Genomic DNA, 26,890 nt, shown 5'->3' with positions numbered 1-26,890 from the left:
TCACGTAATATAAAACAAAATGCAGGATATTTTCATTGTAAGCGTAAAGTCTAACAAACGTTATTGCATACCGGGTCCTCCCATATACTGTCAGCCCGATGTGGATGACTAAAAAGTGGGACCTCATCAGGTAGATGTGCCATGAAGCCTATACAGTTGAAAAACAAATACATTTTTAAAAACTGTATTCGTGAGCATGTAATTTAACTATAACAATTAAACAATTAATTATTCAGTACATGACGACTTGAAAAAGTATCAAATTTGTGTGGTCGATTATTTTAAAAGTATCAATTTGTGTGTCATTAACATGGAAGCAATTCACTAAAATCTAAAGTTTGCATATTATGTGCCATTAAATATGATAACCAATTCAACAGAACCTATCGTTATGTACGCTATAACTAATATAGAAATCATTTACAAAATCATTTTACGGTCTCAGTTACATAAGCTTAATAACGACCAGTAACATGTCGATAGTTTTCGTACATAAATAATTGCGAACAACAAGAATGAGAATTTTTTTTTCAAACCTTCATTATTGATTTTGGCATATTTGACAAAACTTCATTACATTTATGGCATATTTGACAAAACTTCATTACATTTATGGCATATTTGACAAAACTTCATTACATTTATGGCATATTTGACAAAACTTCATTATTGATTTTGTAAGGTTTTTTTTTCCAATAAAGTATACAATTTGTAAATTACGTACATCTAGTTCAGAAATTGTAAATGTACAAAATGCTCGCATCAGTCAAACTATTAAAATCTTCAAATGGTAGAAGAACTATGTGATTTTAACTAAATTTTTGTAATAGAAATTTTCAATCAAGTAGAGAATAAAAAACATAGGCCTATGTGGTATCCTTAAATGTTTTTGCATTGTCATTTAGTTTAATTTATTTGTTTAGTATGTTAGTTGTAAATTTTGGAGGGCCTATCAAACAATTACAATATATAAAGAATTACAAAATAGAAATGATCTATTACAAATAAAAAATTATCTATTTAAATGTACGACCCTGTTTACAAATAATGAATTACAAAAGAAAAGAAAAGAAAATTATCTATTACAAATAAAGAATTAAGAAATGATCTATTACAATATGTAAGTCATACATAGTCTTCATCGACCAACTCGTGCCGGACATGTTCGCCTGTCATGACCTGTCTGCTGGCACTGACTGCAACGAGCGGTGAAACGCCTATCTGATATGTCCATCTCATTCGGAATACGAGACATAGATGCACGACCCCGTTTAACTTCTCGCAGACGCAGTACATTAGGCATTAAGGTCCACTGCGAATCAGCCCAATAATCTTGATGCGGTATTGGATTGAATTTAGTTTCCCAAACCCTCATATATACAGGAAGCCTATATACTAGATCAACGTACTCGAATGGATTGTCACCGCATTCAGACATTACAGCGAGCATATGAGAACATGGATAGTGTCGTATCTCATATTTCCCACAACTGCACGTTGGTTGATTCATCCGTACAATTTGTGTATTGCGACCTCGTCCATGGCGAAAAGATGTTTGCACCTCAAACACGCGGCGTGGCCTATCAGAAAATTGTAATAGAAATTAATCAAGTTCATGTTTTTAGGTGTACTTAACTTGACAACATAATAACAACAATTTAGTTTATATTACAAACTAACCTGTCATATGATATCAACCTAAAAGTATTTGCCCTTGCGATGCCATCCTCAATAGTTTTTTGCATATCTCTAGGGTATTGAAACTCATTTCGTACATCTATTTCAGCTTGGGCTCCCATCTCGTCAAAATATTTTACGAGCCGCCGAAATGTAAATTCAACCATAGCTGAGATAGGTAAGTTCCTTGCACCTTTCAAGACGCTATTGAAGCACTCTGCATCATTGCTGGTCAATACCCCCCACCGATGTCCACCGTCATACGAAAGGGCCAACTCCTCAGGATTCATCTTGTAAACCCAATTGATGGCTTCTTGGTCAATAGCCTGTATTTGTTGTAAGTAACCATTACACTTCCGTCGTTGATGAGCACTCCCTGCTTTCCATAGAAGTTGTTTGAGCTCCTTATTTTTGAACTTAGTGTTGAAGTTACTACAAACATGTCGAAGGCAGTGCCGATGATATCCAACAAATTGGAGCGAGGGATTCAGCCAATGCCGCCTCACAGCAGCTAAAATACTCTCAGCTCGATCAGATATCAAAGTCACTCCCTGTCGATCCATGACAATATGTTCCTTGATATTTGCAATGAAGAACGACCAAGACTCCAAACTCTCCCTGTCGACAACAGCGAATGCAAGCGGTAATATTTTGCCATTGGCAGTGACAATCGTTGCTACAAGCAACACACCAGTGTATTTCCCGTATAAGAATGTACCATCTATGGTTATAACAGGCCTACAATGTCTGAATCCATCGATGACGGGTTTGAAAGACCAGAAAACAAAGTGGAAGACGGGCATAATGGTTGTACTTCCGGTATATTTGTGCTTCCATTGCACGATGGTGCCAGGATTAGATGTTTGTAATGCATACATGAATTTAGGCAACATCCTATATGATTCATCCCAATCCCCGAATACCATTCTAATTGCCTTTGTCCTTGCATGCCACGCCTTCTTGTATGATATACTATAGTTCATGGTCTTTTTTATATCTTCGATGACATTCTTAATGGGCATATCAGGTTCATTCTGCATACGACAAACAAATTATTTTGGTGTGAACACTTTAAACAAACAAATATGCATATAAATGTAAACATTTATTTTGTATACTCACCGCAACTTGTCCCAAAAGATGAGAAGCAATGTAACTGAAGCTAATATTTGTGTGGTCCTTGTTCATTCGTGGGTATAAACAATGGTGAGGACCCCTATACTGCTTTATTTCAAAAAGACCATGTTTCCTACTAAGAGATGCACGCAACCACCATCTACAATCGTGTTTGCAAGCACACACCCAAACGTCTCGCTTGGAGGTTACGACTTTATACTCTCGATTATTTGTTGCATGGTACAATTTCACAGCATGTATCAGTTGCTTCTTATCAACAAAAACCATCCCTTTGTCCAGCTCTGGATTTTCAGCATTCCAGATTCGGTTACGGGGAACGACATCGCGGTTACTAATGTCAAAATCACAACCAATGTGAATGTTTTCATAGAAAGTGATTTCAGGTCTAGGTGGAATGGGGGCATTCTGAATATTAACGGGAGCGTCGGCATCATCTTCTTCATCATCATCATCATCTGATCCACCCAATAAATTTTCTTCATCACACATTTCATTCTCATCATTGTCTAGGGCGACATCAGGACCGTACATGTCACTGTCAGCAAACTGCACAGAATTAACCGTTTCAGCCATATTACCAGCAACTTCAACTGGAGTGGTATGATGACTGTAGGTGGGCACATCTTCGGTGTTATTGTGAAATTCAGTCTCGTATCCACCACGTGAACTTGATTCTCCACCATGGCCATGAAATGTCTGTTGTGTGTAGCCAGCTGCATAACATTCATTCGATTCATACATATGAGACTGAAACGCTGTCGTGTCAATCCCATGTGTCAGCAATGTAGTGAACGGATGAGAATCCATCTGTGTTATATTCGGAAGATTTTGTACAACCTGTTTCTCAATGTACACTTCCAAACAATTTGGTGGTTGGAAACTTCCACCGATAGTTAATACGGTGTTCAACGCCTCATCGTCATTGATCGGTAATATTTTGTATTTGCTGGTTGCTTGCCACTGGCGATAAGGATATCTGCATTTGAAGATCAATCGGACTGTTTCCCCGTAACTTGCCATCTTGGACATAAACATCTCCTCCAAATTGCTAAGTGTGGTGCCAAGTTGCACCCCATATATCCCTTTCGGCTCAGCATCATATGATGCACCTTCATCGGGATCCCGAATTATGTTTCCCCCCCAGTAGAAGATAATTGGAACAGTTGCCATATACTTGTTTCAATGAAACAGTAAACATTAAAATATGAGCAATATACATATATCGAAACAATGTCCATAGAACCACAAGCATTATTATCAGCATAATAAAACAACCTTACCATTACGGCAAGGGTCTCCCTATTACAATATGATCAATTTTTAAAAGGCATTCACTGAAAATAAATAAATAAATAAATAATAATAACTCTATAGAACCGTTAATTTACGCAACGATTTAATCGTACTTTGTATTCATCGGGATCCCAAATTAGTGCTTTGTATTCATAAAAGATGTGAGTCTAGGTATAGGGCTTGTAAAATGTTTACCTTAAAAAAGGTTCATGTTTCTTTAATGGTAAATGAAAAACATTTAAAAACTTAAGAGATGAATATGATAGTGTAGATGAAACCAAAGAATATAGGTTTATCGTTGACTAAGGGAGTTTGAGGTGGAATTTGCACTGAAGAAGATGAAATCAGGTAATTTATTAGGATAAGATTGTTTCCCTATTGAGGGTTTGGCAATGTTTAGATAAGGAGGAGTTTGTCTTGATTGAAAAAATTCTTTAATAAGATTCTAATGAGTACAAAAATGTTTGATGAGTGGAGAAAAAGTATTTTAGTACTTTATTTATAAAAATAATGGAGAGTTGAGTTCATACCCTTATTTGCCTTCGTCATGGATGAGTTCATACATGGGAGAATATCTCATGGTGTGGGTTATTCATTGATGATATTGTTCTACTTAATGAAACTAAGGAAGGAATCAACAAAAATGTAATAATGACTTATAATTATATAAATCAAAATAAAAATTATAAAAACATAATGTTCAGATTTTCCTTTTCAATGGTGGCGGACAGTCACAAAGCGGAAGTGGCGATAAACCACTTCGTCTAATACCCATTTCAAAAACTTTTTCTAATTTTCTTAAGTTTTGTGAGGAAATTTTAATTTCTACTATAATGCTATTATATGTATTACAAATTCAGCTCATTAAATTTTTTAAAATTTCTATGACAAGATTATAAAATTAAATGTTAGTATTTTATGATGAAATTTCTTCAAATTATTCTAATATCAAAGTTAATATTTTTTATAAAAATTACTAATTTTATTGAATGTGTATTAAAGATAATACATGATATAGAGGTTTGGTTTTATTTTTTTAATTATTTTTTGATTTTTTTGAAAAAATATAAATAAATTTGACAAAAATAAATTTTTGGTTTGATTTGCAAATGGTTGTGAAAGAATGTGGCACCTCCTAAAATTACATTTTTTTGGTTGGTTAGCTTGGAGGGGCAGAGTGCAAAATGATCTTACATACAATTTACAAGTGAGTATGTGCTTATATGCAGACACCTGCAATAAGCTATGTCCTAAAGTATGGATTTCGATAGTTAACAACTAAGTGGAAACCTTTAGCTAAACCCAAATGAAAATAAATTCTAAAAATTTGTAATCATATTCTGGGTGTCTGACCCCAAATATAGTGAAATAAACCAAACGAAACTATACCAAAATATTATTATTTGAATAAAATAGAGTCAAAATTAAATATTTTGAGAGAACATGATATTTTCATTTATTATTTTGAAGTCAATAAAAATATTTATTTTTTAATAAACTAGAGTCAAAATTAAATGTTTTGAGAGAACATGATCTTTTCATTTATTATTTTGAAGTCAATAAAAAAATGTTTTATTTAATAAAATAGAGTCAAAATTAAATATTTGAGAGAACATAATATGAATTTGAATGAGGAAAAATTCCAATTCATGAGTAACATAATATGAATTATCGGTTTATGAGTAACATAACTAATAGTTTGTTTGATATTTTTTTAATGAGGAAAAATTATTAGGTACTCTTGGAAAGTCATGCGTTTATGTTTTTCAGTAATCATCCATTGCCTTTAAGTAAAAATTGACTTATTGACCTCTTAATTTATAAATAATATGACTAAAAACTTGTTTGATATTATTTTTTTAATGATTTCTTTGACTTTTTTATAAGTTAAAAAAGTTAATATGAAATTGGGTTGCTTTTTATTTTTTATTTTTAACGGGTGATAAACATAATTTTTTTTTATCAATTTTAATTTTTTAAAAATCAATTTTCACAAAATAATGTTTTGTTGGGTGAATACAAAATAAGGTAATATTCCTTATAGTGTACCATAATATCTATACAAGTGATTGGACTTACAGATTTTCGTAAGTCAGTTTTATTTGGGTGAGTGGCAAATCGAAAATAAAATTTACCTACTTAGTTCTAGATTATGCCAACCAAATGATGTACAAACTGAATAAAAAATTCAATATACAACCATAAAGTGAACAATTCATGCTATGTATATTAGTAATTATGTGTAACAAATAAAGAATACTCTAACTGTATATATGATTAAAGCAAATTGACTTTAACACATCAACTTCATATATAACATATACAAAATGAAAAACATTATACAAATTCATAAATTTTATAAATTATTCTTAATAATTGATATATCATGTACTAATTGGTGAACAGTCCACACTTGGTGAACAGTCCACACTCATGGGGCCATATGTTATTTGGTTCATGAAAAATTCCAAATTCCAATTCAAACAAACTCTTAGTTATGTTACTCATAAATATCTGAATTCATGAATTTCATAAAATGATTTCAATTTTCAAGTCTCAATTATATGAATTTCATAATATGACATTAACAATTATCAATTATATGAATTTCAATTTTTTTAATTTTATTCTTAGTTAAAAAAAATTACTTTTAAAACCCTAATTTCAAAACCTAATTTCCTTTTAATTCCTCTTAACAAGCAACAAATAAAATTTTCATTTCAACAAATATAGGTTGATAAATTTTTTAGTTTATGTGGGGTTAAAATTTCCTCTTAACCTAATTTCCTCTTAACCCCATATTTTTTAAAATTTCCCCATATTTCCTCTTAACCTAATTTCCTCTTAACCCCATATGTTTTAAAATTTTGAAATGTTAAAATTTCCATTTCAACAAATCAAAACCTAATTTCCTCTTAACCCCATATTTTTTAGTTTATGTTTTTAAATTTTTTAAAACATTTTGTTCAAACCGTTTATAATTTATGTTTTTTTAAAAATAAACAAAATTTTTGTAAACATAAACAAAAAACGTAAACGTTATCAAACGCTATGTTAGTTTTCTACAAACCAAAAAAAATGACTACAAACTATGTTCCCAAAAGAGGCCAAAGAGTGGAGTTGAACATTGTGAAAAAACACAAGATCACAAGAGTAGGCAAATAGTGGAGTTGAACATTGTGAAAAAAAACAAAAATGAAAAAGTTCTCTTCTTTTCATCCTTTAAAAAATAGAAGAAACAAACAGATACTGTAGATCAAGAATTTGCATAGATTTGAACATTCACAAAAAAGAAATCAAAAAGTAATATTATTTTCATCCTTTTAAAAAAATAAAAAAATATACGAAACAGAGATTGTGGATCAAAGCATGCATGAAAAAGTTAAAGATTTTTAACCCCACCACCCACCACACCATGTGCTTGGGCAAACATAATGACAATCTCCACATTATACTACCTCAAACAGAACCCACATGGCTCCTTCATTAGTTTAATCTAATATTTGCATACTATAGTTTAAACTATACTTCATTTTTGGTTTTACTTTGATCTAACTTGTTTTTGTGAACAATTCATATTGATGTACAAACTGAATAAAAAATTCAATATACAACCATAAAGTGAACAATTCATGCTATGTATATTAGTAATTATGTGTAACAAATAAAGAATACTCTAACTGTATATATGATTAAAGCAAATTGACTTTAACACATCAACTTCATATATAACATATACAAAATGAAAAACATTATACAAATTCATAAATTTTATAAATTATTCTTAATAATTGATATATCATGTACTAATAAAATTTTTAAAATTAAAGCATGAATTATGTCAATGATGTAATAGGTGTTATACTAGTAGTTAATTTTTTTTTTTTATAATACAAATTTATTAATTTATATAACATTATCAATTCAAAATAGGGATAATTGGTGAACAGTCCACACTTGGTGAACAGTCCACACTCATGGGGCCATATGTTATTTGGTTCATGAAAAATTCCAAATTTCAATTCAAACAAACTCTTAGTTATGTTACTCATAAATATCTGAATTCATGAATTTCATAAAATGATTTTCAATTTTTAATTCTCAACTATATGAATTTCATAATATGACATTAACGATTATCAATTATATGAATTTCAAATTTTTTAATTTTATTCTTAGTTAAAAAAAATTACTTTTAAAACCCTAATTTCAAAACCTAATTTCCTTTTAATTCCTCTTAACAAGCAACAAATAAAATTTTCATTTCAACAAATATAGGTTGATAAATTTTTTAGTTTATGTGGGGTTAAAATTTCCTCTTAACCTAATTTCCACTTAACCCCATATTTTTTAAAATTTCATTCCTCTTAACCTAATTTTTTTAAAATTCTAACAACAAATAAAAAATATGGGGTTAAAATTTCCATTTCAACAAATATACACAATTCAAAATTCCAAAAAAAATATAGACATTTTGATTCACAAGCATAATTTCAAAATTCCAATTTCTGCTTTCAAATATCAAAATATAGACATTTCATAATTCCAATTCAACAAATATAGGTGAAGAAGATGATTTTGTGTATAGATCAAATATAGACATTTAGCTCAAAATGTTTATATTCCAATTCAACAAGTATGGCATCTAGCTCAAATATAGGTGAACAAATATTGGTGAAGAAGATGTCTATATTTTCTTCAAAAGATGATTTCGAAATATAGACATTTCAAATTATTCACAAACATAATTTCTGATTTCTGATTCAGAAGCAAAATTCCAAACCCTAACATTTTCACAACACTGATAAAAAACCCTAACACATTACAACCAACACATTTAATAATTGACATTTAAAACCCTAACATTCACATTTTCACAAACATACATTCACAAACACAATAAATAAATACATAAAATTCAGAAAAAAAGATAGAGCCATACCACGGAGACAGAGACAGAGACAGAGAGTGAGAGCAGCGGGAGAGCGAGAGCGACAGTGAGAGTTGAGCAGAGGGCGATCGAGAGAGCGAGAGAGTGAGAGAGATCGAGAGCTGAGGGTGAGAGAGCAGAGGGAGATCGAGAGCTGAGTGTGAGGAGTGTAAAAAACGTGGCTTGGGTGTGTTTTATTGTGTCTGAAAGCGTTATTAGAAATCGCGATTTTGTAAGTGCACAGTGAAGGCGCTATTCGGAATAGCGTTTTCTTCACAAACCAAAATTTGCAACAGTGAAGGCGCTATTCGGAATAGCGTTTTCTTCACAAACCAACTGAAGCGCTATTTGCAACAGTGAAGACGCTATTCGGAATAGCGTTTTCTTCACAAACAAATGAAAGCGCGAATGGGAATAGCGTTTTCTTAATCAAACTCGCGAATTGGAATAGCGATTACACTGTTCATCAAATTTCGACCTCCTCACAGTAAAAGCGCGAATGGGAATGGCGCTTCAGCTTATTTTGGGAATTTCCTCAGAAGTTGGCCTAGTTTGGGAAATACAATGCAAAATAGGCTTATTTTGGGAAAAATCTTGAAAAAGCAGCTATCTATATAATAAAACAGGACGGATTTTGAAATATATAAAATGTATCAGAGATACACTTTATTTCAAAGGCTCAGATCAATTGTGATACACATCAATGGTTGAGATTTTGCTTCGATTCCCGCCCAAACACTCGGAGCTCTCTCCCACCTACCCACGTCTCCTCCCCCGTTCATCTTTATCTCTTCTCTATTGCACATCTCCTCCCATTCCCTCCTTATCTCTATCTCCCTCTTTGTTTCTCTTCTTTATCAGAGACGCTACCTCTCTCCTTCTCTCTCACCCGATCTCTGCCTCTCGCCCCACCCTCCCACTCGCTGCCTCTCCCCCTCTCCCTCCTTTCGCAGAGTGCCTCTCCCCGTCTCCCCAATCGGGGTTCAGAAAGGTATCGCGGTTCTTAATCGGAGCTACTTCAGAGCCAATATCAAGAGCCCAGAAACGCTTCTTACTCTATTTGAAATTTCCACCCGAAACAATGGGCTTTCGCAGAGTGCCTCTCCCCGTCTCCCCAATCAGGGTTCAGAAAGGTATCGCGGTTCTTAATCGGAGCTACTTCAGAGCCAATATCAAGAGCCCAGAAACGCTTCTTACTCTCTTCAGAGCCCAGAAACGCTTCTTACTCTCTTAATCGGTGCTGGATTCATCGATCCTTCTCCTCTGTTTTCTCACTTACTCAGGTTCGATTCTTTTTTTTTTTCTTCACATGATATTATTTTACAATTTTCTGCCTGGTGCTAAAAATGGAGATCTGTAGTTTTTTATTTTTTATTTTTTTGCCCTTTTTAATTTTGTTTTTGTTGATTTTGCTACAAGGTTTGTTTGTAATTTGTGCATTTTTTCATCGGTGATGTCGAAAGATTCTACTTTTGATTCGTCTTTTGGAAACCCCACCTGCAAATGGTATTTTGATGTTTTGGGCATTGATGTTTATTTTTTTTCTTTTACACTGTTCATGTTATATATATATATATATTTTTTTTTTAATATGATGCATTGATGCTAAAACTTGCAGATGGCACTTTTCTTCTGTTAATATTTTGGTCCTTTTAGTTTATTTTGTTTGTTTTTTCAAACCTTTACCTTTGGTTTTCCTTAAAATTTTCCTACTTAATTTGAAATGAATTATTTATTCAAGGTTTAATTTGATGACAATTTTTTTACTTTTTCATTATTCCGGCAAGGATTCTACTATTATAACTGTATGTATATCAATTGGTAAGGAAAAGCTAAGGGTAATTGCTAGCTTCTTCTACTGTAACCTCATTGCAGGGAGTGCAATTTATCTGTATTGATTTTGCAGTTGTTTGGAACCAGTTTTGTTTTAGTTAGAAAATGATGGTTCAGAAGAGTGCAGAGAGAGGAAAATTACTAAAAACATTGAAGTTTTAAGAAGTTATTAGTGAGTTAGTTGTGCACTGTGGCAAGGGACCTTTAATTTTCTGAATTTTTATGGCAAATGTGTTCACATCCATGTTACTAGAAAATACTAATATTCTAGCGAATTACTTATTAGTATGCATGTTCCGAAACATGGTACACTTTCGTTCCAAAATTATAAATTTTGTGGTCCAAAGCGATTCCAAAAGTTTCTGTAAATGTATTTCCTTAAATGTTTTCTTAGGAGGAAAAAAATCAAATATAATGAACTAAAATCAAAAGTGGACTGTTCTTAATTTCTGGTTGATTTCGGCCAGAATTTATTTATGCAATTTTTATTTCAATTTTATACATTACATAGGTATGGTAATTCTTTTTAGGTAACAAAAATGCTGTTTGGATAGATTTGTAGTTTTTAAGTAGACAATCAGTTTGTTTTCCTGTTATATTGTCTTAGGACATTTGATCACAGGCATGGTTTTTATTTGTAAAAATGTAAGGAGATCTGAGACATGTGAAGGTTCTGAGTTCTGGTTCTTAATCCGCACGGGACTTAGTTTTCAAAAAGTGGACTGTTCTTAATTTTCTGGTTGATTTCGGCCAGAATTTATTTATGCAATTTTTATTTCAATTTTATACATTACATAGGTATGGTAATTCTTTTTAGGTAACAAACAATGCTGTTTGGATAGATATGTAGTTTTTTAAGTAGACAATCAGTTTGTTTTCCTGTTATATTGTCTGAGGACATTTGATCACAGACATGTTTTTTATTTGTGAAAATGTAAGGATCAAGGTTTCCATGAACCGTCTCCGCCACTTTAACAACCTCCTATTTTTCTACTATTTTCTGTCACTTTCTCGCAATTTCTTGGGCTATCTACTGTTAATTTCTGAGTTCGTTTATCAAATCCCTATTTTTCTACTATTTTCTGTCACTTTCTCGCGATTTCTTGGGCTGTTTTGCGTTCTCTCTATCGGGTTTGTCTCTATGGTTTAAATTGATGTTGGCTGCTATGATATACCTAATGGGTTCTTCCAGATTTGATTGTCCCAATATTGCATTAGTTTTGTTACTCATATTGAAATTTTGGAATCATATGTAATGTTACTCATTTTGATTTCTTTTTATTTCTTCCTTTGATGTATGCATATTCATTCTTTGGTTTATGAATTGTATATTCTAACATTCGATGAAGTTTTAAGGAATGAGGGCCAGCGAATAGTCTAACATGTTCAATGAGTTTTATTTATATTATGTCTGGTCTTAATTAACAGAAAATTACAAGCCATATGAAGAGAAGGAATGGTATTTCTTTACACCAAGAGATCGCAAGTATAAGAATGGGAAGCAGCCAAATCAAGCTGCAGATAATGGATACTGGAAGGTTACCGGTACTAATAAGACTCTGAGATTTATGGGTGCCGATGTTGGTTTTAGAACCGCATTAGTATTCTACAAACGAATACCTCCCAAAGGCGAAAAAACCAACTGGATTATGCATGAATATCGATTACCAAACAATCATCCCAAGGCTCCAACTGTTGGAAATGAAATGAGGGCAGGTTACTTGATATGGGTTTGTAGAGTCATACCTTAAGTTGGTGAGATACATGACCTGTGAAATTTTGACTGTACCATATGAAATTGATGTCTGTGGTGGTGACCATTGTTTTTTACCGGGGTTAGAGAAATAGACGTTTTGATGCACTTTAATCTTAATATTATTTATTGCATTTTAATCTTAATATTATTTACACCGTGCCTTTAGGCACGGGCATATGCTAGTATTAAAATAAAACAAACAACATATAACTAAGGGTTAATTACACTAATAGTCCCCATAGTTTGGGGCTTGTGTCACTTTGGTTCCTAACTTTTCAATTGTGACACATTTGACCCTAAATTTTAAATCTTGTTTGAAATAAGGACAATTGAATATATCATTAGATTTTTCAAGGGTAAAATCTTCAATTTGATAAAATATAAACTAATTTGACAAAAATAAATGTCAAAAAAATATTTTTAAGTTTTTAAAAATTATTTTTACCCACCAATGATAAAATTATGTAAAATTAATAAAAATTACATGATTAATTTTTTTAAATTAATTTTACATGATCATCATCCAAACACATAATAAAAATTAATTTGGTAAAATAAATAAATAAATGTCTAACAGATTTATTAATTTTACATAATTTTTTTTAGTGGGTAGAAATAATTTTTAAAAATTCAAAAATATTTGTTTGACATTTATTTTTGTCAAATTAGTTTATATTTTATCAAATTGACAATTTTACCCTTAAAAATTCTAATGATATTTTCAATTGTCCTTATTTGGAACAAGGCTCAAAATTCATGGTCAAATGTGTCACAATTGAAAAGTCGGAACCAAAGTGATACAAGTCCCAAACTATAGAGACTATTTGTGTAATTTGCCCTACAACTAAAGAAAAACAAGAAGATCTTAAAAGGGTTAAATAAACAATCATACAACAAAAAACGACAAATTTGTCAAAAAAAATCAACTACGATTTAGGAAAAATCACCGATTTCCTCATATATATAGTTTGGATAGTTAGATCTGCATCATCAACACCCATTGTCGTCTCCATTACTGCAGCCCAACTCCACCTCCACTGTCGCCATATTTTAGACACCGCCAGTAGTGAGAGTTAAAGGGAAGAACACAAGAAGACATGAGAGAAAAAAGAACTATTGTGGGTGTTAAAAATTTAAAAATTTACAACTAGGGGAGAAACAGTCAAGTCTCTATTCCAAACATAAAAGTCTAGATATACAATCTAGAAGTGTAGATTTACTCTAGGAGTGTAGATTCATACTTTAAAAGTGTAAAAGAGGTTGTCAAAACATTATCAGAGTATCATTGGAAATAAGTGAAGCAGAGTAAAAACTTATTTAAACTCAAATAATTTAAATTTTTTATAATGTATATAATTGAGTTAATTCGAATAATAAATTATTTAAGTTTTGACTTGAATTTTAAGATGGGATTAAAAACTTAACTTATGCACCTAAGAACATGTGAAGAAGTATTTGGGTATATAAGATGCATATTACATGTATGTATTTGTGTAAATTCTTCCAAATATATATAAATTATTTTATAAAATTGTGAATTTTTTTATAAATATACGTAAATTAACTCATAAAATTGCATAATTTTTTATAAATATCATAAATTAAGTCATAAAAATTTAAAAAATCACAGCTTATATATAGTTATTAGAAGTTATGCAAGTGTGTATGTACGAGAAAAAAATAAACCTTCTCGTATAATCGTGTTGATCAAGTATGTGCTCCTCTGTACGTCGTCGTTTTATCACCTGAAAACACAAACGTGAGCTAGCCGGTGGGTGTGTGCCGAAAACTTCTCCGATGCCTAAGTCAGTAAGCTTGACCAATAGACAAAAGCTCTGTGTATTCAGAAAGCAAAGTTGTGTGTTACCTCTCCAAAGGTGATGTTTGTGAGCTTTTATAGGTTTTGCGTGGCACAATCCTAGTAGGACTTCTACCCCTCCATGCAGAGTCCTCCTAGGATTCATACTCCTGAAAGATAATGCTTATCCTTCAACACCCCCCTCACTGCTTAAACCAAGTGAGATGGTTTTTACCATGGCTGAACTCCAATATGACCGAAGTAATCATGGTTATGCTGAGCCGCAGAGTAGGCCGAACTATCCTTAGTTCGGTTCTTCCTTTCGCTACATCTTATCTCGGTTTTCCCATGTACAAACCACGGTGTGATCAGACCGAGCTACCGAATAGTAAGGTTCTGACCGTTCTAACCACGATACGCCATGACCGGGCTAACTCCGAGACCGGACTAACTTCAAAGTGTTTTTAGACCGGACAAACTTCAAGTCTCCTCCGGGCCGGACTAGCTTTGGGGCTCTTGGACCGGACTAACTTTAAAGCCTTTTTAGTCAGCCCTTTGTATTGCGGCCCATGACGGCCCATTACCCAGCCCGGCCCAATTTTCATATAAATTGCCCTCTCAGTGTATTTCCACACTTAGGGTTCGTTTGAGAAGTAGATTGGTTTTTTAACTTTTTTAACTATTTTATCATGGGTTAAAAATTCTCGTTTAGGAAGAACTTTTGATTTTTTTGTGAGAGAAAAAATATAATGATTATGAATTGAATGTAATATTTTATCTTATTAAATTAAAAAATTTATTTTATTTTTTATGACTATTTTAATAAATTAAAAAAAAAGCCCAAACCCTCCATTTCAAAACGAGCCCTTAAGAGCATCTCCAATGGAGGCTCTATATCCTCAAATATAGAGGATCTTTTGAAAAAATTCATTCCAACCCAGCCTCCATATCGTCTTCCATTTGGGAGGATGGATGTTTCATCCTTCAAATTTGAAGGGAGTATGAAAAATGAAAGATCATCTCTATAATACTATTCATTCTATATTTTTTATTATATTACAAATAACTTTTAATATATAAATTTAATTTTTATAAAATTGACATTATTAAAAAATGTGAAATTATACCTTTAAAATGAGTATAATATTAAATATATTTTACAAAAATTTTAAAATTAAATTTTTTTTAATGAACAAAAATTACTTTTTTAATGAAAGGAAGGCTCTTTCTTGGGCGGTTTGGTTGAGGATCCGGTTCGACCGCATCTCCCGGGATTTAAATGGTTAAACCAAACCCTGTTTTCGTTTCTCCCTTCAAATCAAACCCCAACCAACGATCGATCTTCCGATGCCCAGCAGCACTTGTCTAGAATGTCATTTGGAGGCATTATTACCAGAACCAAAACTCCACTGTTTGCTTTATCACTATTCCGTGGTGATCCTCACCTACTCAGACTAGTATCCATCATCATCACCGAACACTCTTCTTCTTCTTCTTCTTCTTCTTCTTCTTCAAAGCCCTATGTTACAGTTACAAATTCCATTTCACGCGAAGCGGCCTTGACGAGTGGTCTGAGACGCTGTTACTACCATGATGGGAGGCCAAGAGGACCCCTCTGGAGGGGCAAGAAATTGATTGGCAAAGAAGCCCTTTTCGTCATCTCGGGTTTGAAGAGATTCAAAGATGATGAAGAGAAGCTTTCTCAATTCATCAAAACCCACGTCTCCAGGCTCTTGAAGATGGACTTGATTTCCGTCCTCAATGAACTCGGACGCCAACAGGAGGTCACTTTAGCTCTCAAGGTATTTCTCTATTCCAATTTTATCTCTTCTTCTTCTTCGTCTTCTTCAGCTCAAGTGTGTTTGACATATTATGTGATCGATAAATACCAACAAAAATTGAAAAGAAAATTTTATAGAACAGCTATAACACCAACAATGCGGGATAGAATGTTGGGCAACTAAGAAACTCGTGCCTACAACGGTGTCCCTGAAATGAGCATGCTTAGATGCATGTGTAAGACTAGAAAAGATATAATTAGAAATGAGTATATTTTGCGAAATGGAATGTTAAAGATGGTTTGATCTTGTACAACGAAAACCTATATATGCAATGGTAAAGAAGAGTAATAGGATCACCACAAGTGGAGATGCTAGGAGGAGGGGAAGACCTAAGCTAACATGAGATGCGGTAGTGAAAAGAAATATGAATTTATTTAATTTAACTTAGCATATTTTCCTTGATAGATTTTAATGGAGAAAAAAAGATTCATGTAGTTGGCCCTACTTGATTGGGCTATAAGGCTTGGTTTGGTTTGGTTTCTCCCTCTTTTAACCAGCAACCAAATGTGCCATACAATTGCTGCAAAATTTTCTGTTGCTAATAATACCTCACTTCTTGTCTTTGCTTAACTCATACTTTTTCCTTACGATTTTGGATCTAGTCAAGATACAAAGGTTGGAGGGGGTTAGGGAAGGAAGGGTTGGTTCAGACCAATTATTGTTCATTTGCAATTTCACCTATAATAATTATGTTGATGTTATCCTGAACAAATTGTATGTCAAATGTATATCTGGGTTTTATATTATTGTGCCTAGTATTTTATTGTTCTTACTTACTGTCAAAATCCTTGTGTTTTGCTTAGGTTTTTTGATACTTTTGCTAACAAACTCCATCTGTCTTAAGCCCTTATTACCCTGAAATGTGCTTTGCGCTTACAACCAACTTGGACTGTCAGATCTTTAGGGTAATTCAAAAGGAAGACTGGTATAAGCCTGATGTCTTCCTCTATAAGGACCTGATTATTGCATTAGCAACATGTAAGAAAATGGATGATGTGATGCAATTGTGGGAAAGTATGAGAAATGAAGATTTATTTCCTGATTCTCAAACATATACCGAAGTTATTCGGGGCTTCTTGAGGTGTGGGTCTCCTGCAGATGCCATGAATATTTATGAGGACATGAAGAAGTCTCCAGATCCACCGGAGGAGTTACCATTTAGAATATTGTTGAAGGGACTTTTGCCACATCCCCTCTTGAGAAACAGAGTAAAACAAGACTTTGAGGAGATTTTTCCTGACAACCATGTTTATGATCCTCCGGAAGAGATATTTGGACTACGCTAAGGTATGTATTTCGTGCTCTGGCTGCATTTTTATATACTGGTCTAATTAGTTGTATTAGTTCTTGCATGTAGCATGTTATGAAGATGAGTGATGGCTTTTCTAGGGATGATGTATCGAATTCCTTAAGAAGCAATGTTGTGTCTGGAGTATGGATTTGTATAGGGATTTGGAAAGGAAAAGGAAAAGGTGTGGGAAATGTGAATGAAATTTAAACAAAGTTTTTTGTTCATTTCCCTTGCCTTTTCCTTTCTCTTTTCCAATTCCTATCCAAATCCATGATCATCCAAACACAGCGTTAGGTTTCATTAATATGGAAACAATGGCTTTGGGGCTGATGTAGGCAAAAGCATTACATCACTGAGTTATTTAGCTGCCTCTAGTTCATTAGTACCTCTAGAATCAACTTTGGGTTGTCCTGGAACTAGATGATGTAATTAGGGGTGGGCGCGGATCGGTTGCGGCCACGAAACCTCTAATCCGTCATCCATCCGCCAAATTGGCGGATTGGTGAAAATCAATCCGCATCCGTCCGCCAATCCGGCGGATGCGGATTTGGCGGATGGATGCGAATCGGTTTGGCGGTTTGAAATTTTACAAATTTTCAACATACAAAAAAAAAAAACCCAAGAAAAAATTCAATTAATATCACTGAAATAAAAAAAACAAAGGAAAAAATTCAATTAACAAACATCACTGATATACCCCACTTTTTTGTGTGTATATTGAATATTCAATATCATATTCAGTGGTAGATAGATTAGATAGATACGCTGTGCTTTGAGTTTGAGTGGCAGTGTTCTTTTAACAAAATTTTAAAATGAATGGGCAGACTGCTTTAACAAAATTTTATTTTTTGACAAAATTTCTATGGGCCTTAATTAATTATTTATAGACTATTACTAAAGCTCTCATAAAAAAAAGTGAATTGTGTGGGCCTATAACACTCTGTAATGTTAAAGTGACACGTTATCTTTTTCACTATTCAAATTGATTTGGTTTAAATTTGAACATCATTTTCCTTAAAACAAATAACCTCAAAACCTTTTAGCAATCCACACACAAATCAATTTCCAAAGGACTGTTTTCCTTGAGCCAAAAACAATATGCATCAAATCTGCCATTCATCTTCTTCACATGTGATGTGAGACCAGAAAACATTGCACAAACATACATAAATTTGATAGGTCTAAAACTGTCAATTGAATCTTGAAAAAGAAGAAGATATCCAATACCATTCACTAAATAATAAGCAGAGGGTAATATTATTGAACTCCACATTTATTTTATTTTATATGTCATCTTGCCAGTGTAACATATAACAGTTAACACAAGTGCTCTCCAATTCTCTCCCACCTACAATATCTAATGTTGCTTCTTTTTCTTCTCCAAATAAAAGTGATTCTATTGGAAATTCAAGATTGCCCAAACCAAGTGCCAAAAACCAATCTCTGGCCAAAGTGCATATATTATCTAAGAAAATTATTCTCAAATGCACCAAAAAAAGAAGGGAAAAAAAAAATTTATTTATCTTTTCACAAGAGATGTCAATAACAGAACATGAGTAAAACAAAAATCCCTTGCTCACAAAAATAAAACCATAGGCACAAAGAAAACTTCAACAATTCCAAAAAAGCATCAACTTAACAAACCTCATAAGACATGACATGTTATCAATTTCCATTATCTTCTCCTGGGCATCCAAAGTTCAACGTTCTAGTGGGCAATGCAAAAACATAATTCATTACAGTCATCCAAAGTTGAAGTTGAAAATCATCCAAAGTTTAAAAAAAAAAAAAAAATAATACAGTCATCCAAATAATAATACAGTCATCCAAAAAGAAGCAAAAAGTCGTTAATTTCCTTGAGCCAAACCATGAAATGAACCATCTAAACCTGCATAACAAAAAAAATGAAATTATTTAATAAGGAAAACACTAAAAAGCCTTAAACTTAAAACAAATAAACATATATTAACAACATTTAGCAAAGGGGAGGGGTATTTTACCATGATATTAAACTTCAATAAAATTAGGTTCCGGACTTGGGCTTGAACAAGAACTTGATTCTGAAACAACTACACATAAAACATAACACAAGAAAAACATGTAAAGTGAAAATAATGAATTTTGAATAATACAAAATCAATGAAATTTAAAACAAAATAAATCATTGAATGTATTACCCGAATCATATTGTTGTTCAAATTCTTCAATATCATTCATTGCTTGTCTAAGGCATATTGGAATGTTACTTCGAAGCCAATTTTGTGCACAAACAAGAACCTCCACCATCTTGGGAGCAAGTGAACTACGAAATGGATCAAGTATACGACCTCCTGTACTAAAAGCTGACTCAAAAGCAACAGTGGAAATAGGCATCGCCAACACATCTCGTGCTATAAGTGATAATACTCTATACTTTGTTGCATTATCCTTCCACCACTCCAAGATATCAAATTGAGAATTATTTTCACCTTTCTCAATATCACCCAAGTACTTGTCCAATTCCGACATACTCCCATTACTACAAAATTGCCCCTCCAAAAACGAGTTAAATTGAGAGTTCACAATAGAGTGTGGGTCATTTTCATCTATCACAATATCTACTCTTTCATTTACATTGGAGGCATGCACATTTGTTGGCTCAAGTGTGGCATAATGATCATACAATTTGCCCAAACAATTTTTGACCTTGTCTAACATTTCTTTCACTTTCACCATATCTCCACCAAAAATTGTTGAGAAACAAAATTGCAAGTTTGTCATTTTTCTTCTAGGATCAAGCACAACCGCAATATACAAAAGTAGATTGATTTTATCCCCATTTCTCCAATACTTGTCAAACTTCTCTTTCATTTTCTTTGCCATTGAAGACAAAATAGGATCATTGTCTTTGATTAATTGTCCAATCATATTTTCAATGACAAAAATTTCAGTGTAGAATGTGTTTGAAGTAACAAATAAAGACTCAGAAAATCTCTTTGTGGCATTGTAGAACATTCTAAGAAATTTCAAAAACACCTACAATTATCCCAATTCTCGGCTGTAGGCATCTCTCTCCTCTCACCCCCTTCATTATCCAAAAAGTAGTGTTTGTAATTGTAGTCCTCCTCACCCATTCTTTGAAAAGCACTCTCAAATTTTTCTGCTGCCTCTAACATAAGATATGTTGAATTCCACCATGTTGGCACATCTAGGCACAAGAGGCTCTTACTCTCAATTTTCAAACTTTTCACATACTTTTTAAAAGTGTCAAGGCGGTTTGGAGAAGACCTCACATACCTCACTGCATGCCTCACATTCGCTATACAAGACTCAAGATCCTTCAATCCATCACTAACAATAAGATTTAGAATATGCGCACAACAACGCATGTGTAAAAATTCATGGCCCAAGATAGTTCCCTTCCACAATTTTGTTGTTCGTTTCAAGAATCTAATGGTTAGATCATTGGAACTCACATTATCCACAGTTAAGGTAAAAAGGCCATCAATTTCCCACTCCTTTAAAAGTGCCTCAATTTTTTTATCAAGAGTTTCTCCTTTGTGGTCTTCAACTTGACAAAAATTTATGATCCTCTTTTGTAACTTCCAATCATCATCAATGAAATGTGCAGTTAGACACATATAACACAAATTTTGTATGGAAGTCCATGTGTCCGTGGTAAAACAAATTCTGCGCCCCTTCACAATTTTTTTCAACCTCTCCCTTTCATTGGTGTATATGTCTAGAATGTCCCTAGCAACGGTATATCGAGATGGAATCTTGAACTTGGGTTGCATGACATTACAAAACCTCTTAAAACCAACCCTGCCAACAAATCTAAAGGGCAATTCATCTATTACTATCATCTCCGCAAGATGCCTTCTAGCAATTTCTACAGAAAATGGCGTAGCCACAACATCAACAACATCCTCCCCACCAACTTCTCTAGGTTTAAATCCCAATGATTGTTGCCCATGAGTATCCCTATATGGATACTTTGTACAATTTTTCAAATGACTTAACAAATTACTTGTTCCATGACTCTTAGAGCCTGCCATATATTCTTTCTTACAATACTTGCACATAGCCCTATCTTTCCCATCAATGCCCTTAATCTTTTCAAAATGATCCCAAGCCTTTGATGTTGTTCTCCCACTACTACTAGTTTTGGCCAAGGGTGGTCTACGAGGGGGAGCATTAGATTGGGTAGAGGGGTCAATAGAAGATGATTCAGGCTCAACATTAGGACTCACAAAAAAAGTTTCTTCACTTGGAGGATCCATGGCCAAAAGATTATCAAATAAACTACCAACAACCAATAAAAAATCATTCAAAATATGTTTTTCAAATCCATGCTCTTTTTGAAAACCTAAGAGATTAGTTTAAACTAAGAAGGATATTAAATGGACAGAGTTTAATGTTCACTGGACAGAGTTAAATGGACAAAGTTTAAATCCATGATGTAGTTGATCAATCAGAATAAGTGTAAATTAGTCAGAATAATGTGTAGTTAAATGGACAGAGTTTGAAGATTATCATTTTGATCAACTCTTTTTTTTGATGATAAGTGTAGTTGATCAATCAGAATAATGTGACACCAGATGCTGTAGTTAACAATCATGCTCACATCATGATGATGTATGTAGTTACCAGATGATGTAGTTAAATGAGTACATATTCTGTTATTCACACAAAATATAAAGAGAAATGAGAAACATTATTCAAATAGAAAGAGAAATAAAATCCAAAATAATTTTGTAAATGAGAAACAAATCATTATTCTGATGATAAGTTATTCAAACAGTTAACCAAATAATTTAACCAATTCTGATGATAAGTTATTCAAACAGTTAACCAAAATAATTTTTTAACAGTTAACCAAATCAAAACATTGTAAATGAGAAACAAATCATTCAATAGAAAGAGAAATAAAATCCAACTACAAAAAAAAGTCAATATTCTGATGATAAGTTAACTGTTAAAATAATTTTGATCACATTACACATTACACATCATTCTGATTGATGGAATATGTGTAGTTAAATGATAAAAAAAAAAAGAGCATTACACAAAATAATGTGTGAATATGTGTTGTAGTTGATCAATCAGAATAATGTGACACCAGATGTGCCAACAATAAAAAGTCATTGAGAACAACTTGCTACACTAATTTTGAAAAGTCACTGGGTTCATCATGCTTCTTCCTTATTAGGATTCTCTACCCACAATCTCTTATTTACAGAACAACTTGCTACACTAATTTTGAAAAGAAAAATGTTGTACAAAATTAAAAAAGGAAATTACAGTCAATGATAGTGTAGTAGACAAAACAGATTGTTCAAAAAAATAAAATAATAAGTAAGAATAAAAGCTGAATAAAAGTTCAAATTAGAAGTAAGAATAAAATAAAAGCTGATTAACAAACAGATTATTCAAAAAAATAAACCAAACCTCTCTGTGGTTCTCTCTGTATCAATCAATCTAACCACGTCTCTTGTTTTAGAACTGGAACAAAACAAAATAATAATAATAGATTAGAATCTAAACGATTAGAAGATTAGAATCTAAACGATTAGAAGTTTAGAACTAGAACCAAAAAATAAAAATAAAAATAAAACCAGTTAAGATTCAGAAGAAGAGAAAAAGAAGAAGAAGAAGAAGAAGAAGGAGAGAGAGAGAGAGAGAGAGGTACCTCAGTTACAGTCAATGACAGTGTAGTAGACTGTATATCGATCAATCTAACCATCTATTTCGTTTTAGAACTGGAATTAAAAAAAAAAAAAAAAAAAAACAGATTAGACTCAGATCAGAAGAAGAGAAGAAAAGAGAAGAAGAGGAAAGCAGAGAGAGAGAGAGAGAGATACAGTCAGTAGTGTATCGATCGGCGACGCCGTGTAGATCGTCCGACGATGGGTAGGGTAGAGAGAGAGAGAGAGAGAGAGAGAGTGAGAATGTCTGTCTGTCTCTATCGAAAATTAGGGCAAAATGACAAGAGGCGGATAGATGGCAGAAAGGAAAAGGGGGGAAAATGAGGATATCAGCCAAAAATAAATAAAAAAATAGCCAATGTGGTCGGGTCGGGTCTGGTGACTAAAATGGCGGATTACCCGCCACCTGACCTGAACCCGAAATTTGCCATAAACCAGGCCCGCATCCGCCCGCCACGTGGCACACATCCATCCATTGGGGGTCGGGTCGGGTCGGTCGGGTGTGGTGGGTCGGTGGATCCGCTGCATAGCCCTAGATGTAATCATATTCATACTCTGTTACCTAATCACATGACTTGATAATCAAATTATTTTCCATCGATACTTAATGAAGTTCAATAAATTTCTACTTCACTTCTATTTTTGTTGTTTAAAATAGTTGTTAAAAATTATAGATGACATGCTCCCTCTAAGGATTAAGCTTAAAGCTGATGGAAAAAAAAATAAACTTAAGATTGTAGACTATGCTGTTGGTAATTTCCTGTAGGTCATTTTGTTTTCCTGACCCATAGTAAATATCTCAAGTTAAAACTCTTTTCAAACTAGTGTTATCAAAAAATGCAAACACTGATCTCATAAATTTTTAGGAGCTTTTTGGCTATATTTGAACGATAGGAGGGTAAAGTGCTTTGACCTCAAACCATGAGGGGTAAAATGAATTTTTCCATAAATTTTATTTTATTATTATTATTTTAATGTTTTTCATTAAAAGTTCTTAATAGAGTAAAAGTCAAATATAATGCTTGAAGTGGAGTTATGGATTGACAATGAAAAACAATGGGCAATAATGCTTGTAGAACTATGTTGTTAAGCGATTAATTTGAAGAAAATACTCGTTCCCGTTCTCCGTACCAAAATGATTTGCGTTCTCTGTAACATACTTTCAAACATTTAACTCTTTTCTATGCCTCCACTTTCTTGGGGATACTACCCCTTTTAAGGTTGTTTGGCTCAAATTGTGTTCGGTGATGACGTTACAAACAAGTGAATATATAGTTTGATTGAGTGGTAAACAAGATGATGCCTTTATCTTCACATGAAGTAGTGACATCATGTTTCTCAATTTCCTTTCTCCAAGAGAATTTGGAAGACTTGTGCTCCTCTTAAGGTGAAGGTGTTTATGTGGGCCTTGGTTCATGGTGGCATTTGGACAAATGATACATTGCAGCAACGGAGACCTAATCGATTTTTAAATCCTCAGTGGTGCATGATGTGTTGTAAGAATAGGAAATCCGTGGATCATTTATTTTTGCATTGCCCAATAGTTTTGTTTCTATGGCACAAGTTATTTCTGTTGGAGAATGTTATGTGGGTAGCTCCGCAAAGGAGTGCACATATGCTCGAAGTTGACTTTCGCATTCTTGGAGGATCGAAGAGAGCCAAATTGCTTTGGTCTTGTGCGGTCTTTGTAACCTTTTGGGTTCTATGGTTGGAAAGAAATGCGAGGGTGTTTGAAGATAAATCTCGAGGGATAGATTGTTTGTGGGATTGCGTTTGCCATTTAACTTCTTTTTGCATTTTAGGGAATCCTCTTTTTAAGGGGGTCCCTCTTTTTTTGTTAGCTACAGATTGGTTGGCTTTTGCAGTGTGTGATATGTAGGCTTTTGCATTTGTGTTTTCTTGTTTAGGCCTTTGTTTTGTGTTTTCCCTTTTCTTTGTAAGAGGATGCCTCATCCTCGTTTACTTTCCTTTTTGATTTATCAATAAAGTTCTTGTTGCTAAAAAAAAAAAGAAAAAAAGAAAAAAAACATCATGTTCATATGTTGAAGAAACAGGATGAATTGCTTTTTGAAGCTAGATATCTTCATGCGGATGTCGTTTTTTTCCCTCCTCTATTTGTTCTTTCTACCTCCATGATTTTAGCTCTCACCTTATTTCGTGTTGTGGATTTCATTACCTGCTACCATTTCACTTCATCAGATGAGAGAAGTTGGAAGCATTGAGACCAAGTTGGAATTCTATGCTGAAGAGTAGAGAGATGGGAAATGAGAGTGCGCCACAAGGGAACACAGCCAGATTAAAGCTTAACAATGTAGGTTTTTTCCCCCTCTTCTTTTTGGTAGGTTGAAAAAAAAAAACTCTTATATCATTGGAGGAGTCATTGTCCAATAACTGCTGATAATTTATGGCTTGCCTTTCAATCTGCTTTAGTTTCAGAAAATGTGATGGAAAGTTGAAATCTTGCTTTGTCTAATTTGCATTTCTCATTTTTCGTTTGTTCTGGTTGCCCCACTCTATTAGGCATTCACAGAGTCTCCTGTCATAGGGCAACCATTTTATGACTTTAGGAGATTGGGAAATACTTCTTGTGTTTATTATTGCTACTAGTTTGAAAGATGTTGAGAAAATCTGTTGTATGCTATTGAATTCAACTTGTTCCTATGTCCATCTTAATAAATAGAACCCAACATTAACAATGCTGAGTGAAAAGTTGGAATGAAGTGATTTCAGGAGTTCCTACTAATCCTACTGCAATCTGTTGTGGATTTGGTTTCTATTTTCTTTAATGGCTTGCATTGGTTTTGTTTGTTTCATATGCCACCTAGATGATGCCTAGAGAATTATTTTTGTAAATGATGTGGCAGGTTGTTAAACAACTTCTTCTACTTCTTCTGTGTATATATATATATATATTTTTTTCCCCCTCTCGTTCGGGTGAGACCTAAGTGTGTTTTTTTATTTTTTATTTTTCGTTTGAGGACCAAAGTAAAACATGCTAAGGGGTGAAGTGTAATTTATTATATTTTCATAGATTGTTCCTGAATATGGGTCTGGACTGGGTCAATCTGTGCTCTACATAGGGGCCCAACTCGAATGGCTTCAACTTGAGAAATCTGACCATGGCACAATTTTTTTTTTCTTTTTTTTTTGGGGTTTTGGTTGGGGGGGGGGGGGGGGTGGAGATTTGGTCAACATGTTTTTGAACTTAGTGCATGCTTGAGTAGCAATTTGGAAGTGCAAATTGAATTTGGGTTTGGCCTTAGCAGATACACTAGACAATCCCAAATCAAATTTGAATGTATTTGTGAAATATTGGCTATTCGATGATTTCTAAAGTTATCTACACGGTTAGATTGACTTGAGTATATGTATTATATCTCACATACACTGTTATGTTATCGTTGCAGATTACTTGTTTTGATAATACTTGTGATTTTGTTAGGAAAAATGTGAAAGGAACCAACTTTATTGGGGGGGAAAAAAACCCTCAATTCAAATTTGTGGGTAATTGGTGCCTAGGTTGGGTTCAATTTATTGAGTTTGGGGTAGACCACACCTTGGTTGGGAATCGAGTTTGAGCAACTCTCAACATAACATGACTTAGGTTTGGATAATTTCTCAATTTGTTCAAATTGCACTCGGAGTGT

At 33.4% G+C, this 26,890-nt stretch overlaps 1 protein-coding gene and 1 pseudogene across 1 annotated transcript; both read left to right on the top strand.

Moving 5' to 3' along the window:
• The first annotated feature begins 10,118 nt into the window (after positions 1-10,118).
• Positions 10,119-12,621, top strand: LOC114305501 (NAC transcription factor 29 pseudogene; annotated as a pseudogene).
• Positions 12,622-15,665: 3,044 nt separating this feature from the next.
• Positions 15,666-25,939, top strand: LOC145814836 (protein THYLAKOID ASSEMBLY 8-like, chloroplastic). The gene is made up of 3 exons (XM_082911823.1): positions 15,666-16,226; positions 17,162-17,552; positions 25,443-25,939. The coding sequence occupies exons 1-2, from the start codon at positions 15,795-15,797 to the stop codon at positions 17,549-17,551; spliced, it is 822 nt and encodes a 273-aa protein (XP_082767949.1). The 5' UTR covers positions 15,666-15,794; the 3' UTR covers position 17,552; positions 25,443-25,939.
• The last annotated feature ends 951 nt before the right edge of the window (positions 25,940-26,890 follow it).

Source organism: Camellia sinensis, unplaced genomic scaffold (assembly GCF_055761805.1).
Source record: "Camellia sinensis isolate YWXY unplaced genomic scaffold, ASM5576180v1 Unanchor13, whole genome shotgun sequence".
NCBI classification, from domain to species: Eukaryota; Viridiplantae; Streptophyta; class Magnoliopsida; order Ericales; family Theaceae; genus Camellia; species Camellia sinensis.
The sequence above is the reverse complement of the archived record's forward strand: the minus strand, read 5'-3'. Positions and strand labels throughout refer to the sequence as shown.

Bases quoted from the DNA above. Each gene is read 5' to 3' on its own strand.
- LOC145814836 (XM_082911823.1), top strand. From the start codon at position 15,795: ATGTCATTTGGAGGCATTATTACCAGAACCAAAACTCCACTGTTTGCT. The intron at 16,227-17,161 runs GTATTTCTCTAT...TTGGACTGTCAG, and splicing joins AGGTCACTTTAGCTCTCAAG to ATCTTTAGGGTAATTCAAAA.